Raw genomic sequence first — 13898 nt, 5'->3', positions numbered from 1 at the left:
GTTCGGGCAAGTTCCTCGGCTTCATGGTATCAAATCGGAGGATCGAGATCAACCCCGACAAAATCAAGGCCATCGAAGACATCGCCATCATGGACAGTATAAAAGACGTGCAGAGGCTAACGGAACGGATTGCTGCCTTAGGCCGATTCATTTCAAGGTCGTCAGATCGAAGCCACAAATTTTTCTCTCTACTCAAAAAGAAGAACGATTTCGCTTGGACCCCGGAATGGCAACAAACATTAGAGGAATTGAAGCGATAGCTATCGAGCCCACCACTGCTTCATACTCCAAAAACAGATGAAAAACTTTGCTTGTACTTGGCAGTATCGGAAATCGCGGTAAGTGGTGTCCTAGTTCGAGAAGAGCAAGGTATGCATTTTCCCGTTTATTATGTAAGTCGAACCTTAGGAGAAGCAGAAACTAGATATCCACACATAGAGAAATTGGCACTTGCACTGATAAGCGCCTCTAAAAAGTTAAGACCATACTTTCAATGTCACCCCATATGCGTATTAACCACTTACCCACTTCGAAATATTTTGCACAAGCCCGAACTATCAGGCCGATTGGCCAAATGGGCCGTCGAACTCAGTGGGTACGATATCGAATATCAACCCCGTACGGCCATAAAGTCTCAAATTTTAGCGGACTTCATGGCCGATTTCACACCAACCCTCATACCCGAAGTTGAAAAGGAACTCTTGTCGAAATCGGGTACATCATCGGGGGTATGGATCCTTTTCAAAGACGGGGCTTCGAACGTGAAGGGTCCGGACTAGTCATCATTTTAAAGCCGCCTACGGGTAGCACTATTAGGCAATCTATCAAAACTACTAGGTTGACTAACAACGAGGTCGAGTATGAGGCCATGATTGCAGGTCTCGAGCTAGCTAAAAGCTTGGAAGCATAAGTCATTGAAGCCAAATGTGACTTTTTACTAGTAGTAAATCAAGTAAACAAAACCTTCGAAGTTCGAGAGGATAGAATACAAAGGTATTTGGACAAACTACAGGTCACTTTGCACCATTTCAAAGAGTGGACTTTACAGCATGTACCACGAGAACAAAACGGTGATGCCGATGCACTTGCAAATTTGGGATCATCAGTCGAGGAAGACGAGATAAACTCGGGGACTGTCGTTCAAATCTTGAGATCTGTGATCGAAGAAGGTCATGCCGAGATAAATTCTACAAGCTTAACCTGGGATTGGAGGAATAAATATATTGAATACTTGGAGAACGGAAAGCTCCCATCGGACCCTAAAAATTCGAGGGCCCTACGAACCAAAGCTGCTCGATTCACATTGACTGCAGATGGAATATTATACCGAATAACATTCGATGGACCATTGGCAGTATGCTTAGGTCTAGGAGACATCGACTACATCCTACGTGAGATTCACGAGGGTACTTGTGGAAATCACTCCAGTGTTGATTCATTAGTCCAAAAAATAATCAGGACAGGGTATTATTGGATCGATATGGACAAAGATGCACAGGAGTTTGTTCGAAAATGTGACAAATGACAAAGCTTTGCACCAATGATCCATCAGCCCGGAGAGCAACTTCACTCAATCCTATCCCCAAGGCCATTCATAAAATGGGGAATGGATATCGTCGGCCCTCTGCCATCGGCCCCAGGTAAAGCTAAGTTCATTTTATTTATGACTGACTATTTCTCTAAATGGGTTGAAGCACAGGCATTCGTGAAAGTAAGAGAGAAAGAGGTTATAGACTTTATCAGGGATCATATCTTATGTCGATTCGGGATACCCGCCGAAATAGTGTGTGACAATGGGAAACAGTTTATCGGCAGCAAGGTGACGAAATTCCTCGAAGACCACAAAATAAAAAGGATATTATCAACATCGTATCACCCTAGTGGGAACGGACATGCCGAATCAACGAACAAAAATATCATTCAAAACCTAAAGAAAAGGTTGAACGACGCTAAGAAAAAATGGAGAGAAATCCTACCCGAAGTTCTTGAGGCATATCGAACAACATCAAAATCTAGTACGGGGGCAACCCCGTTCTCCTTAGTATATGGCTCTGAAGCCTTGATTCCAATAGAAGTCGGGGAACCCAGTGTCAGGTTTCGATATACAACAGAAGAGTCAAATCACGAGGCTATGAATACTAGCCTCGAATTATCGGATGAAAAATGAGAAGCTGCTCTCGTCCAATTGGCCGCCCAAAAGCAGCGAAATGAAAGATACTATAATCGAAGAACCAAGCTTCGCCATTTTAAACTCGGGGACTTAGTGCTAAGAAAAGTCACCCTCAATACTCGAAATCCAAATGAAGAAAAACTGGGTCCAAACTGGGAAGGACCGTATCAGGTTCTCGAAAACATCGAAAAAGGATCCTACAAGCTTGGTATTATAAACGGCAACAACTATCAAACAATTGGAATGTGTCGCACCTAAAACGATACTACTGCTAAGGTACGACCCTCCTATATTCGTTTATATTTTGAAACTAACCCTTGCTGGAGTTCGATCAAGAACAAGGATAGATCCTTCAATACGAAGCCCTAGGTCTGAAAGCACGCGTTGCACTCTTTTTTCCTTAGACCGGTTTTATCCCAAATGGGTTTTTTGGCAAGGGACAGTATCCGAGGCCTCTTTACAATCGACCTCGAATACTGGGGGAGGGGGGCATTACCCCTCAAATATGTCAAGTTCGATGCAAGAAAGTTACTTCATAACAACAGGGTTCTGATAGGAAAAATTGTAAGAGCCAAATGGTCAAAACGAACCATGCTCATATAATTGGCCCGAGCCCTGACGCAAAATATGAACACATGTATAATGACTTACAAAGAAAAATTTCTTCTTTACCGATATCTTATATCCAAGAAATATTCCTCTATTTTAAGATTTATTATGCAAACAAACTTAAGGTAAATCAACGAGTTCGAGCAACACTCACTCAACTATAAAGCCCAAGGGCTACACCATATGTAAAGACTTAGGGTAGAGAGAATAAGTAAATACGGTTATCAACTAATGCAAAGAGAGAAAGGCTTCGGTAGTAGTCGACGGCGCACACAATTAGAAAGAAGTCTTTAGGAGGTCGTCGGTGGTGTACATCATTGAGAACAGTCATCGTTAATCCCTTATTGGTATCCCGGCGCATCATTAACTTTACCCCAATGGCTATATATTTTTGGAAAGTAATTATCATTAATTTAGTTGTAGTTATGACAAAAATTGAGTTTGGAACCAAAGTGAGACATTATCCTGCTTGTTTGACCATGGGAATATAAATGAAACTTAATAATGGAAACCTTATTATTTAATGATAGACAAAGCTCTTTAAGATTTGCCCTTTTGAGTCAAAAAAAATCTGCACATTGAATTTGTTTTTGTGATATACATTTATTGTTAGATTACTTAAATTACATATTCATGTAATTGGACTTGAATATCCCAACTCACATATAGCTACAAGTGTATATATTAGTGAGGCATAAAGTCTAGTACTTAGAACACAAATATTTAAAAATAAAATCGTGGGCTCGCCCTTATTTTTCTTATATAATATTTTATAGATTGTTAAAGGATTATGTGGCGTTGCAAATTTTATAATCTGATAGATATTGATATTGGTGGTTCTTACCTCTGTTTTAAAAGGCGTTTCTGGGGCGAGTCACTTCTCACTCCTTATGGATTTGGGAATACTTACATTATAATTTTATATTTCTTCATTGTTTCAATGTTTATTGGGTGGATAAAATACATATTTATTTCGATAGGTTCACTAGCGCTCTTTTAGTTAAAGATAAAGAGTAACTGGGTCAAATATCTTGTCTCATAGTGCTATTAAATTATCTTTTTAATGAAGGTGTCAATTTTAAATAGTACTGAAGAGAAGCATTATGTATAAATTTATTATGCATTTTGAACAATATGAACGCAAAAGAAAAATGATTTCTTGCCTTCATCGAAAGGAAACATGTAAACCTTTTGGAATCTTTGGGAGAAGCTTAACTTCATATTTCTTTTATTGCAAATAAAACGCAAAAACCTATTAAGATGAATGAGTTTTAGATATGTGAGTAAGGTATTAATTGACTCGTTAGCATGTCAATTATTGGATAAGAATTATGAGTTGATCTCGACTAGCATAATTGACATTGATAATTAATATTTTCTATAGATTGAGGTCATTGGAAGCTGTTTGGTTAGTATTCTAGACGTCGCAAGGTTGGGCAACTTCCTGTTAGCGAGATAAGTGAGACTTTAAGCTTTGGTGTTTGCTTTTTCAAAATCCATTTTAAAAATGTGTTTCGTCTGCGTGGTGCATGTGTTGGGACAAGTGTGTGCTTGGCAGAATCGGTGGTCTTTGACTAGACGTAAATACATTATTTAATAAAACAGAGACAAGTTGGGAAAAGAAAAGATATTTAAATATGTATACAAGATTGTTTACAACGTCCGGAATGGAAACTAAGGGCTAAGTTTCTTAGTTATCTCCGGGGGCGGTCTCTTCTCCATCGGGATCCTCCCCGGTCTCTGACTCGCTCTTGCTCCCATCATCATCGTCATCATCATCATCGTCATCATCGGAAGCCAAGGCTTCAGCATCGACCTCGAGCTCTTTAGCCCTTTTTATTTCTTCAGTGAGATCGAAACCTCGAGCATGGATCTCCTCGAGGGACTCACTCCGAGATCGGCACTTAGCAAGTTCAGCAACCCAATGTGCTTGGGTGTTGGCAGTCTCGACTGCCTCTCTTGCTTGTACCTGAGCAGCTTCAGCATCCGCCCGATAGACGACCACTAATGCATCCGCATAGGACTTTACTTTTTCGGCATCAGATTTGGCCTTAGCAAATTCGGAGGCCAACCGAGCCTCGAGTTCCTCTATTCTTCTCGCTTGAACCAAGCTCTTCTCCTTCATGCCTTGAAGTTGGCTTGCAGTCGATGACAATTGGGCCCGAATAGTTTCCTTTTCTGCAGCAAGACGGTCCATGCCATATTTCCATCCCATGGTCTCCGCCCTTATTGTATCAACTTCCTCACGAAGCTGGCCCCGATCGTCTCAAGTTTCTTCTGCAGCTGTGAGATCAAAATATTAGCCTCCAATCCTGAATCAAGCCCAGGAGTTCTTAATATTATCAATACCTGCTCGGTCAGGTAGGTCTGGTCTTGATGAGTCTTGGCCAACTCAGCTCGAAGACCTTTGATTTCTTCTTCTCTTTGCCCAGAAAAGAGTTTAAGGGCATTCCTCTCCTCCGTAAACCATCGGAGGTCGGTCTCGAACCGATGCAGCTCAGCTCGAGAATGAGAACATGCTTCTCGATGAACCACTACGGCCTGCGAAGAAAGAAGAAAAGAAGTTAGAAAAGAATAGAAAAAAATAAAAAGTAATATCAACAAAGAGAGTTAAGAGCTTACCCGATCCGATTCAGAGCTAGTTGCACTTCGCAGAGAAGGCCCGACACATCACTAGGGCCAGCAGCGTCCTTGACCCCAGTAAACAAATCACAGAAGGGGTCCTCCTCTTAATGAGACCGGTTCATCTCGAGGGCCCCCAAAGCTTGGGCTTCCCGAATAGCCCCTTCAGAAAAGGCAGGGAGAGTGGGCGAATCTCTGATTACTATTGCCCCAAGCGACTCGCTTGGGGCATTCTCCTCAGTTTGGAGAGCTTCAGGACCGACCCCTTCCGATGCACCCACCGTTTGTTGATTTCCGTAGGAAGCATCCTCGATCGCTAATGACTCGGGGACTTTGCCCGAGCCTTCCTCTGATATCTCCTCGATCCGAGGCGGAGCCTTATAAATCACCATCGATTTAGCTGCTTTTGGGGCATCGATGCTTTTCTTCATTCGGGCTGCCAGCACGGACCCGTCATTTTATTCTTCTTCTTTGTCTTCATCCCTTAGATGCAGAACTGATTCTACGGTCAAAGGAATGATACTCTTCCTTGGCTTACGAGCCATCCTCGTCTTTGATTTTGGATCTTTGAAAGCGGAGGCCCTTTTTCTCTTATTATCCTTCACCGACTTTGGAACAGAGGCCGTAGCCTCTTTCTCGATGGACGAGGGCCTCAAAACCGCATCTTTTCCCACACCTACATATAGAAAAATTTATTGAAGTATATGGAAAGCATCTTGTTCGAACTACCAAAAATACGAGAAAGGGGCTTATCATGATTTTTGGCCTCCCATCGGCCCTTTGACAAATCACGCCATGAGCGCTCGGCGTATGTAGAGGTCGAAGCCAGATCTCGTACCCAATTCTTGAGATCGGAAACTGCGCCGGGCATCTAGGGAACAGCTGCATCACAAAAAGGGGATATCGGTGAGAAAAGAAATGAAAGGGCAAAATAGTAGGAGATAACAGTAGAATTACACTTACACTTCATGTTCCACTCCTCGGAAAAAGGCATCTTTTCAGTCGGAATCGGGTCCGAAGTCCTTACTCGAATGAACCTGCCTATCCAACCTCAATCCCTATCCTCGTCTATGCTCGAGAACAGAACCTTGGTAGCCCGACGCTGAAGTTTTATTAACCTGCCTTGAAAGAGGCGAGGACAGTACAATCGGATGAGATGGTCGTAGGTGAAAGGCATTCCCTCGATTTTGTTCGGGAAGTATCAGATCAAAATAACGATCCGCCAAAAAGAAGGATGGATCTGGCCTAGGGTTATTTGGTATTGACGACAGAAATCAATAATAACGGGGTCGAGGGGACCTAACGTGAAAAGGTAAGTATACACACTTAAAAATTATTTCACGTAAGTGGTGATATCTTCGTCAGAAGACGGGATTACTATTTCTTTGTTCTCCCAATTGCAATCTTTCTTTAGCTATTTGAGGTGCCTCTCGGTTATCGAATACATATACCTCGATACTGGCTCACATCGGTCGGGAACCGACGAGCCTTTATCAACCTTAAAATCAGAGGTAAGAACACACGTCTCAGGAACGCACTCCTCAGGCCATGGCTCTACCGGTGTTTTGTCGGTGGCAAGCTGTGAAGAAGAAGCTTTCTCTTTCTGAGGAATGGTTTGTGATGTTTTCGCCATTTTTGAATTTAAAGATCGAGAATAGAAGAAGGTGACAAAGATTTGGTGGTTTTGAAGAAGGATTTTGCAGAGAAAAATCACAGATTTACGAATGAACTCACAAGATACGAAAAAGAACTTGAAAAATTTGGAAGATTGAAGATGTAAAAGTGATAAATGGTAAAAGGAAGGGCTATTTATAGATTGAAGCAATGGCGGTTCAATATCAGCGGTGGCCGACCACCATCTAACACGCATTAAATGCCTTGGTAAACTAAACCAACGGAACAGCTATCACGTACGTCATGGTCGGGCTCGATACAAACGTCAGTACATATCCAATCGAGCCATTGAGAAATCATATCGTTTCTCGCCATATCCTTCCCGAGAAATAAGGGGACTGTCTGTATACAGTCAAAATTGATTTCGGCTTTCGTACGATTGATCGAGATGGGATCATAATGGACCAAAGGAAAACTTCGTAATATCGAGATGGGTTCCGAAGATGGCACGAACGAGCTTCAGATTTCAGGTACAGGTCAAACACCGAGTTCAAAGTCATTATCGTGCTCGGGTCCGAATCGAACTATGATGAGATATTATGGAATTGAGCTTAAGGGGCAAAAGCCAACCGATACCGAGCCCGAGTCATTACCAGACCCCGAGTTGGCATCGAGATCTAAAAATAATACCGACCAACACTGAGTCCGATCAAGCTCGAGCTCATAGATAAGAGCCGTTGCAATCGCACTAAGGGAGACAATCTCGGCGGGAATTAGAGAAAAGCTGATTTATCATGGGTTTCCCACTATGTATTTTTAATTATATCTAAAGTATGATTCTCCACTATAAAGAGGATGACTACATTTCTGTAAAGGGCAAGTTTTTTGCTTACATTGTAACTCAAATACCATACACTCCTATATTGAAGAGTTATTCTTTTTAGCTTCATAGATTGATTCATCTTGCTTAGTCCTTAAATCATCTTCTTTCCAACCTTACTTATTTTTCATTCTTTACAATCCGTATTTGATATTTTCTATTTATCCTTACGATTTGTGTTAAGTTATACCACATACCCTTAGAACTACGTACAAATTCAACTCTATTCATTTTTCGGGTAAACATTATTCTTATTGGAGAATTTGTTTCGTAACACATAATAATTATTTCTTTATCTTGACAATAATCTTTCAAGCTTAAAGTTTTTGATAACTAAACACCTAAAGATCAATAGAAAATCTAAATAATGATATATTCTATTTAATTTTAAAAATTACTAATATAACTCTATCTCAGAATCAAAAAAGATATTATGAGTTTTATACATCTTGACTTGAGAAAATGAAAGAATAAAGAGATTGAAGCATTTTAATAACACTTGATAAGAAAGTTAACATACACATTAAAGTCAAGTATTTTAAAATATATAAAATGTATCCCCTATGATAGTTCAAGTATTATTTAAAATATATAAAATGTATCCCCTATGATAGTTCTATTAAATATAGTGCTAGCTTGTTGCTTGTTGTTAAAAAAAAAGTACATTTCATGAGAGGATTACAAATAATTTTAGACATATTTTTTAAAGAAAATTAAATATAAAGTTTTAAAATATACTTATTTATCAATTGGTTCAAATTTTCCTTACTCAATATATTTTTGATTTAGCTCAACTTTTTAAATAAAATTTTTTGATTTGATTGAACACCGCTTTTTAATCTTGTTACTGTTCACTAATCCAATTAACTCAACTTTTTAATTTAAAGAAAGAAAGAAGAGATGCAGGGCAAGTCCTACTCCTAGGTAGTTTGACGATCGCAATTCTAAATTCGTTTTAAGACCGAGATTGAGATCTTCCGCACAGACAGGGCCACATAAAATAAAAAACACTTTATTTTCTCTCTCACGAGACGCGAAGAAATACAGGAACTTTTCAGATCCGATCATTCACACTTTTCAATTCCATAAACAACTTCGCAAAACAATGGCGTCGACTTTCAGCGGCGATGAAACGGCTCCCTTCTTCGGCTTCCTCGGCGCTGCCGCTGCCTTAGTCTTCTCCTGTTTGTACTCTATTCTTCTCTCTTTTTGCTTTTTCTTCCTCAAATTTCAGTATCCATCTCTTTATTTCTTTCATAGATCTAGGGTTTGAATTGTCAATCCTATGCTAATCATTAGTGGATCCAAAATTTAAGCTAGTGGATGTGAAGGATCATTGCACCCACTAGTATTATTTTTCTCTTTGTGATAATGCGTGCTAACTTAGTTTGAAAGTTATCTAACTACACCTGACACGTATAAGTGTTGAGCCCCACATCCACAATGAAGGGATGGTTGGTCTCCTTATATGGACTTGGGCATTTTGAGTTAGGCCCAATGTCCATTTCTTTAACGATAAGGAGTCGCACGGTGCAAAGCTACATTCGTTCCTAATGCTAATTATGCTTGTTGATGTATAACTTTTTATGACTTTAAAAGTTTTCAACTGTATATAGCTGCACCAGTATCACAAATCAACGCTCATCGCGAATGCTAGTTATGTTTGTTAGTGATAATTTTTGTGGTTTTTACAATTTGTCTAGATATAGGTCGATTGATTTGAGATGAATTTAATTGGAGAAAGATGGCATTCTATAGCGGACCCAACTTGATTGAGACTGAGGCAGGCATTGTTGTTATTGTTGTTTGTATATAGGTCGAGACAAAGGTAGGTAGTGGGTACACGGCTCCAACCCTGGTGCTAAGGATTTTTTTTTTTTTTTTTTTTTTTTGTGTGTGTGTGTGTGTGTGTAGGTTGAGTTGAAGGCAGTTGGTGCATCCGATCTGCTATCACAAAGCTACATTGTTCTAAGTGCTAGTTTTGTTTAATTGTTTATAATTTTATGATCTCTAGAAGTTTTCTACTATGAGGTTATGAGCCTCAAAATAGTATGTGTGAATCGCTGCTGCTAAAATACATTCTGCTATTTATGCTAATTATGTTTGTTTGTCTCTGTTCAATGTTTTCAGGTATGGGGGCAGCTTATGGTACTGCTAAGAGTGGGGTAGGAGTGGCATCTATGGGTGTGATGAGGCCAGAGCTAGTGATGAAGTCTATTGTGCCCGTGGTTATGGCTGGAGTTTTGGGTATTTACGGATTGATTATAGCTGTGATAATCAGTACTGGCATTAACCCAAAAACCAAGTCTTATTATCTTTTTGATGGCTATGCTCACCTTTCTTCTGGTCTTGCTTGTGGCCTTGCTGGCCTTTCTGCTGGTATGGCCATCGGAATCGTTGGTGATGCTGGTGTTAGGTAATCTTCTTATGATACTTTTGTCTCTTGGATGCATTGTCCTCTTATTGGTTTTGAAATACTTCCTCACTGAACTCAGAGTTGTCAGCACATTTATTTTCTTCCGACATGCTTTCTTAATTCTCATTTTGCATATTTAGAAATTGCATGAGAAAAATACTATATATCACAATTTATTGCTAAAAATGCTTTAAAAGTATTTGAAAATATCTTGGCCAAAGAAGAATCTCCTTAACACCAAAATAGTAGTAGCGCCATGGTCAAAGAAGAATCTCCTTAACACCGAAATAGTAGTAGTGCCATTCTTTTGTGGGTTTGGATGATTACTAGTGCCATGCCGTCTGGCTACCTTTTAGATTTTTCTATGTAGTGGATCTTCTAGCTTTGTCTACTATTATTATACTGAAATTAGGAATATTTTTTTATTGCCTTTAATTGTTTTGTCGTAAATGAATGATGGGGAATGCCTTTGTTATGGATTTACTTGTTTGTCTTAACGAATGATAGTGAATTGTGTGCTTGAAGAAGCTACTGGAGTGTTCTCAAGTTTATGAGCTATTTCTTATCTGTGCGGACTTAGTTCCGATTGTATATATCCTATATGATAACTTTCAGGTAATTGACCTTGAGTTCATGTTGTGAAAATATGCAAAGGTTCTTCATGTTGGGGACTATATCAACATTTCAAACGGAAAAGTGAAGCTTCATCTTCAATGAAAGTATAAAATGACTAATGATAAAAAAAGAAAGTATAAAATGACTAAGAAAAACAGTCCGGTGCACGAAGTATCCCGCATTCACACAAGGTCTCGGAGAAGGACCACACCCCAAGGGGTGTGATGTAGGCAGTTTACCCTGACTAAGCATCAGTGATTGATTCCACGGCTCAAACCCGTGACCTATAGGTCACACGGAGACAACTTTACTGCTTCTCCAAGACTCCCCTTTCATAAAATGACTAAGACAACTGCATAATTTCTTCAGACTGATAACTGCGCCTACACGGTACACAATCACTACCATTATTATCACCAGCATTCTGTCGACATTGCTGTTTTGACCAATCAGATAAAAAGTTTCTGTCATGGAGCTCTTAGTCTTGTTGTGCTGTGCCCTGAAACTCCTTGATGAGCTTAGACCACTAAATTTTTTGTATTTGCTTCCTGCATTAACCATATGCTGATCATATTGTGTTTGTCTTGGTTACCAGTATTTGTAAGAATATCCTAAACGCATGGTTCATATGGTCTTGACACAAAACAGAATTGCAGAAGAAACTTAATGTGTCTCATTGGATCAAACTTAGTTGAAATTATTCTGCTTCTATTTTTGTATTGATGGGACTTTGTTATCCAATTACATGTAAAAAGGTACAGATTGTGTCCAAAGTAACAAAGACCCTTTTTGATTAAGTCGATGGTTGTCTCTGCATTCCTGTATTAATCGGTCTGGCTATACCTATTCCATTTTAAAAGATAGATTGTTCTGTCAAAAGTTTCAAAGACCCTTTTTTTTATTAAGCTACATCACACCCCTTGGGGTGCGGCCCTTCCCCGAACCCTGCGTGAATGCGAGATGCTTTGTGCACCGGGCTGCCCTTTTTTAGAGATCCATCCATTCATGGCCGACTGAAGCTCACCTATTGCTGGTTAAGGGCAGTAGAACTTTTCTTTAAGGTATGATTGGATCACACAACGTCGATTGCAGAAGTAGGTCAAATTAGAGGGGTAGAATTGGTGGTGGGAGCGCGGAAAGGCGCTAAGGGGAGACTATTGGAGAGTGGTGGATCAGAACCTTGGAGTATAACTAGCCATTTCAGCATGTTGGATAGGACCACAGGAAGCTAGATTGTAACTAACACTAAAAGTTGTACTTTTCCTTTTTATCTTCTGTATCATGGAATAATGGTGCTTCTGGTCATCTCGTTGAATTTGTTGCTTAGTTATAGGACTTGGTTGGTTACTTCAGTTGGTGTCTACTAGTAGTGATTACACTATTGCGATGTGATATTAATAGAATGATTTTTGACTTATTGAAAAAGTTAAAGATAAACTGAGTTAGTTTCCAGTATGGTGCCATGATAACTTCCATTGCAATATCAGTCTGCTCTAAAAAGTAGGGATGACAATGGTAAAATTATAAAATTGGTACCATACCAATTTTTCGGTTATTCTATTATGTATAACCAAAATTAGACTTTTCGAAACCGTCCCAATTATGTCGGTTTCTAATCGGTATCGATACGGTTCGGTTAATTTTCGGTATTTTTTTAAATATCATGTAAAATTCACCAGTAGAAGTAGAATGCAATAACATACGTTCTTTTATAGGACTTAACAAATCTCTCTTAGACATTTTTACTGTTTAAAGGGTGATGAATTAAAAAAAATGAAAGATGGCTAGAGTATAGATCCATCAACTATTCTACAACAACGTAAAAGAAACCAAGCAAAGGCAATGAAAATATAAATCACACGAGTGGAAAGATAATAACCAAGCTGAGATTCAAGAATAAAGTATATAGAAAATTAAATATTCAAAAAGATAAATCTAAATTATATGAAAGGGAAACATATTCAATACATTGTAGTTTGGTACTCATTATCGCTAGAATACTTTGTGTCTGGCTAATAAAGATACTTGAAATAACTTAGTTTAAGTAGATGTAGCATAATAGGTTTTAGGAATTAGTATTTTGAGTTTAATTACTTGTTGGCTTGTAATAGTTTGCATAATTCAAAGGCCCAAAGAAAAATTTAATGCATTATTATTTTTAAACTTACTAGATAAATATATTTTTCATATGTAAAATTTATTCGGTATGGTTCGGTATTTTTTTGGTTTATTTTTATAAAATAAAAAACCTACCCTAATTATCGGTGCGGTTATAGATCTATATAAAAATCTACGGTTTCTTAAAAAGAAACCTAAAAATCGGTTCGGTCATTCAGTTTGCTGCTTCATCGTTTTCACCTTACTGGAGGGAGGAGAGTTTGAACTTGAGATGATAAGGGGAAACTAATTAATGGTTTGTTTCATGTTTTTGTTATTCACAGAGCTAATGCGCAACAGCCAAAGCTCTTTGTTGGGATGATTCTGATTCTTATTTTCGCTGAAGCCCTGGCTCTTTATGGCCTTATTGTTGGCATCATTCTCTCTTCTCGTGCTGGCCAGTCCAGAGCAGAGTAGAAGACGAGCATGTTATGCTCCGTAACTGTGAATTATCTTTTTGTTCTTCCGCATTGGATGAGATAGTCTGGCTGCTGAATCATGTTTTGGGCTCCATGTAGTTGATTGTTTGGCTTGCAGAATTGGTTCACATCTACTGATCGGCTGTAGATTGGATCTCTTATCAATAAAGATAACAGTTTATCTAATGCTCAAGGACAACAAAGGATTTATGTAATAGGTTCCTGTGTTATTTCATGTCAACTTCAAATTTAGTATTTATAATTCTTTAGCTCTGTATCTCTTGATTTTTCTCCCCATATCTGTTTCCATTTTAGTTTTGGATTGGTTCTCTGTCTACTCCTGCCTTCGAATACTTTGTGCTTTCAATTGAAAATGAATTGATCCTGTGTTTTGCA

At 39.0% G+C, this 13898-nt stretch overlaps 1 protein-coding gene and 1 long non-coding RNA gene across 2 annotated transcripts; both read left to right on the top strand.

The window, feature by feature from the left end:
- Positions 1-8778: 8778 nt before the first annotated feature.
- Positions 8779-13898, top strand: LOC104098511 (V-type proton ATPase subunit c2). The gene is made up of 3 exons (XM_009605260.4): positions 8779-9079; positions 10026-10311; positions 13368-13898. The coding sequence occupies exons 1-3, from the start codon at positions 9001-9003 to the stop codon at positions 13498-13500; spliced, it is 498 nt and encodes a 165-aa protein (XP_009603555.1). The 5' UTR covers positions 8779-9000; the 3' UTR covers positions 13501-13898.
- Positions 10434-12377, top strand: LOC138900972 (uncharacterized). The gene is made up of 2 exons (XR_011412392.1): positions 10434-10556; positions 10606-12377. It is a non-coding gene; the product is annotated as an uncharacterized lncRNA (long non-coding RNA).

The sequence above is a fragment of the Nicotiana tomentosiformis genome, chromosome 11 (assembly GCF_000390325.3).
Source record: "Nicotiana tomentosiformis chromosome 11, ASM39032v3, whole genome shotgun sequence".
In the NCBI taxonomy this organism is placed as follows: domain Eukaryota; kingdom Viridiplantae; phylum Streptophyta; class Magnoliopsida; order Solanales; family Solanaceae; genus Nicotiana; species Nicotiana tomentosiformis.
The sequence above is the reverse complement of the archived record's forward strand: the minus strand, read 5'-3'. Positions and strand labels throughout refer to the sequence as shown.

Excerpts from the sequence above, each read along its gene's own strand:
- LOC104098511 (XM_009605260.4), top strand. The coding sequence starts at position 9,001 with ATGGCGTCGACTTTCAGCGGCGATGAAACGGCTCCCTTCTTCGGCTTC. Across the intron at positions 9,080-10,025 it reads CGCTGCCTTAGTCTTCTCCT|GTATGGGGGCAGCTTATGGT; the intron begins GTTTGTACTCTA and ends CAATGTTTTCAG. Across the intron at positions 10,312-13,367 it reads GTTGGTGATGCTGGTGTTAG|AGCTAATGCGCAACAGCCAA; the intron begins GTAATCTTCTTA and ends TGTTATTCACAG.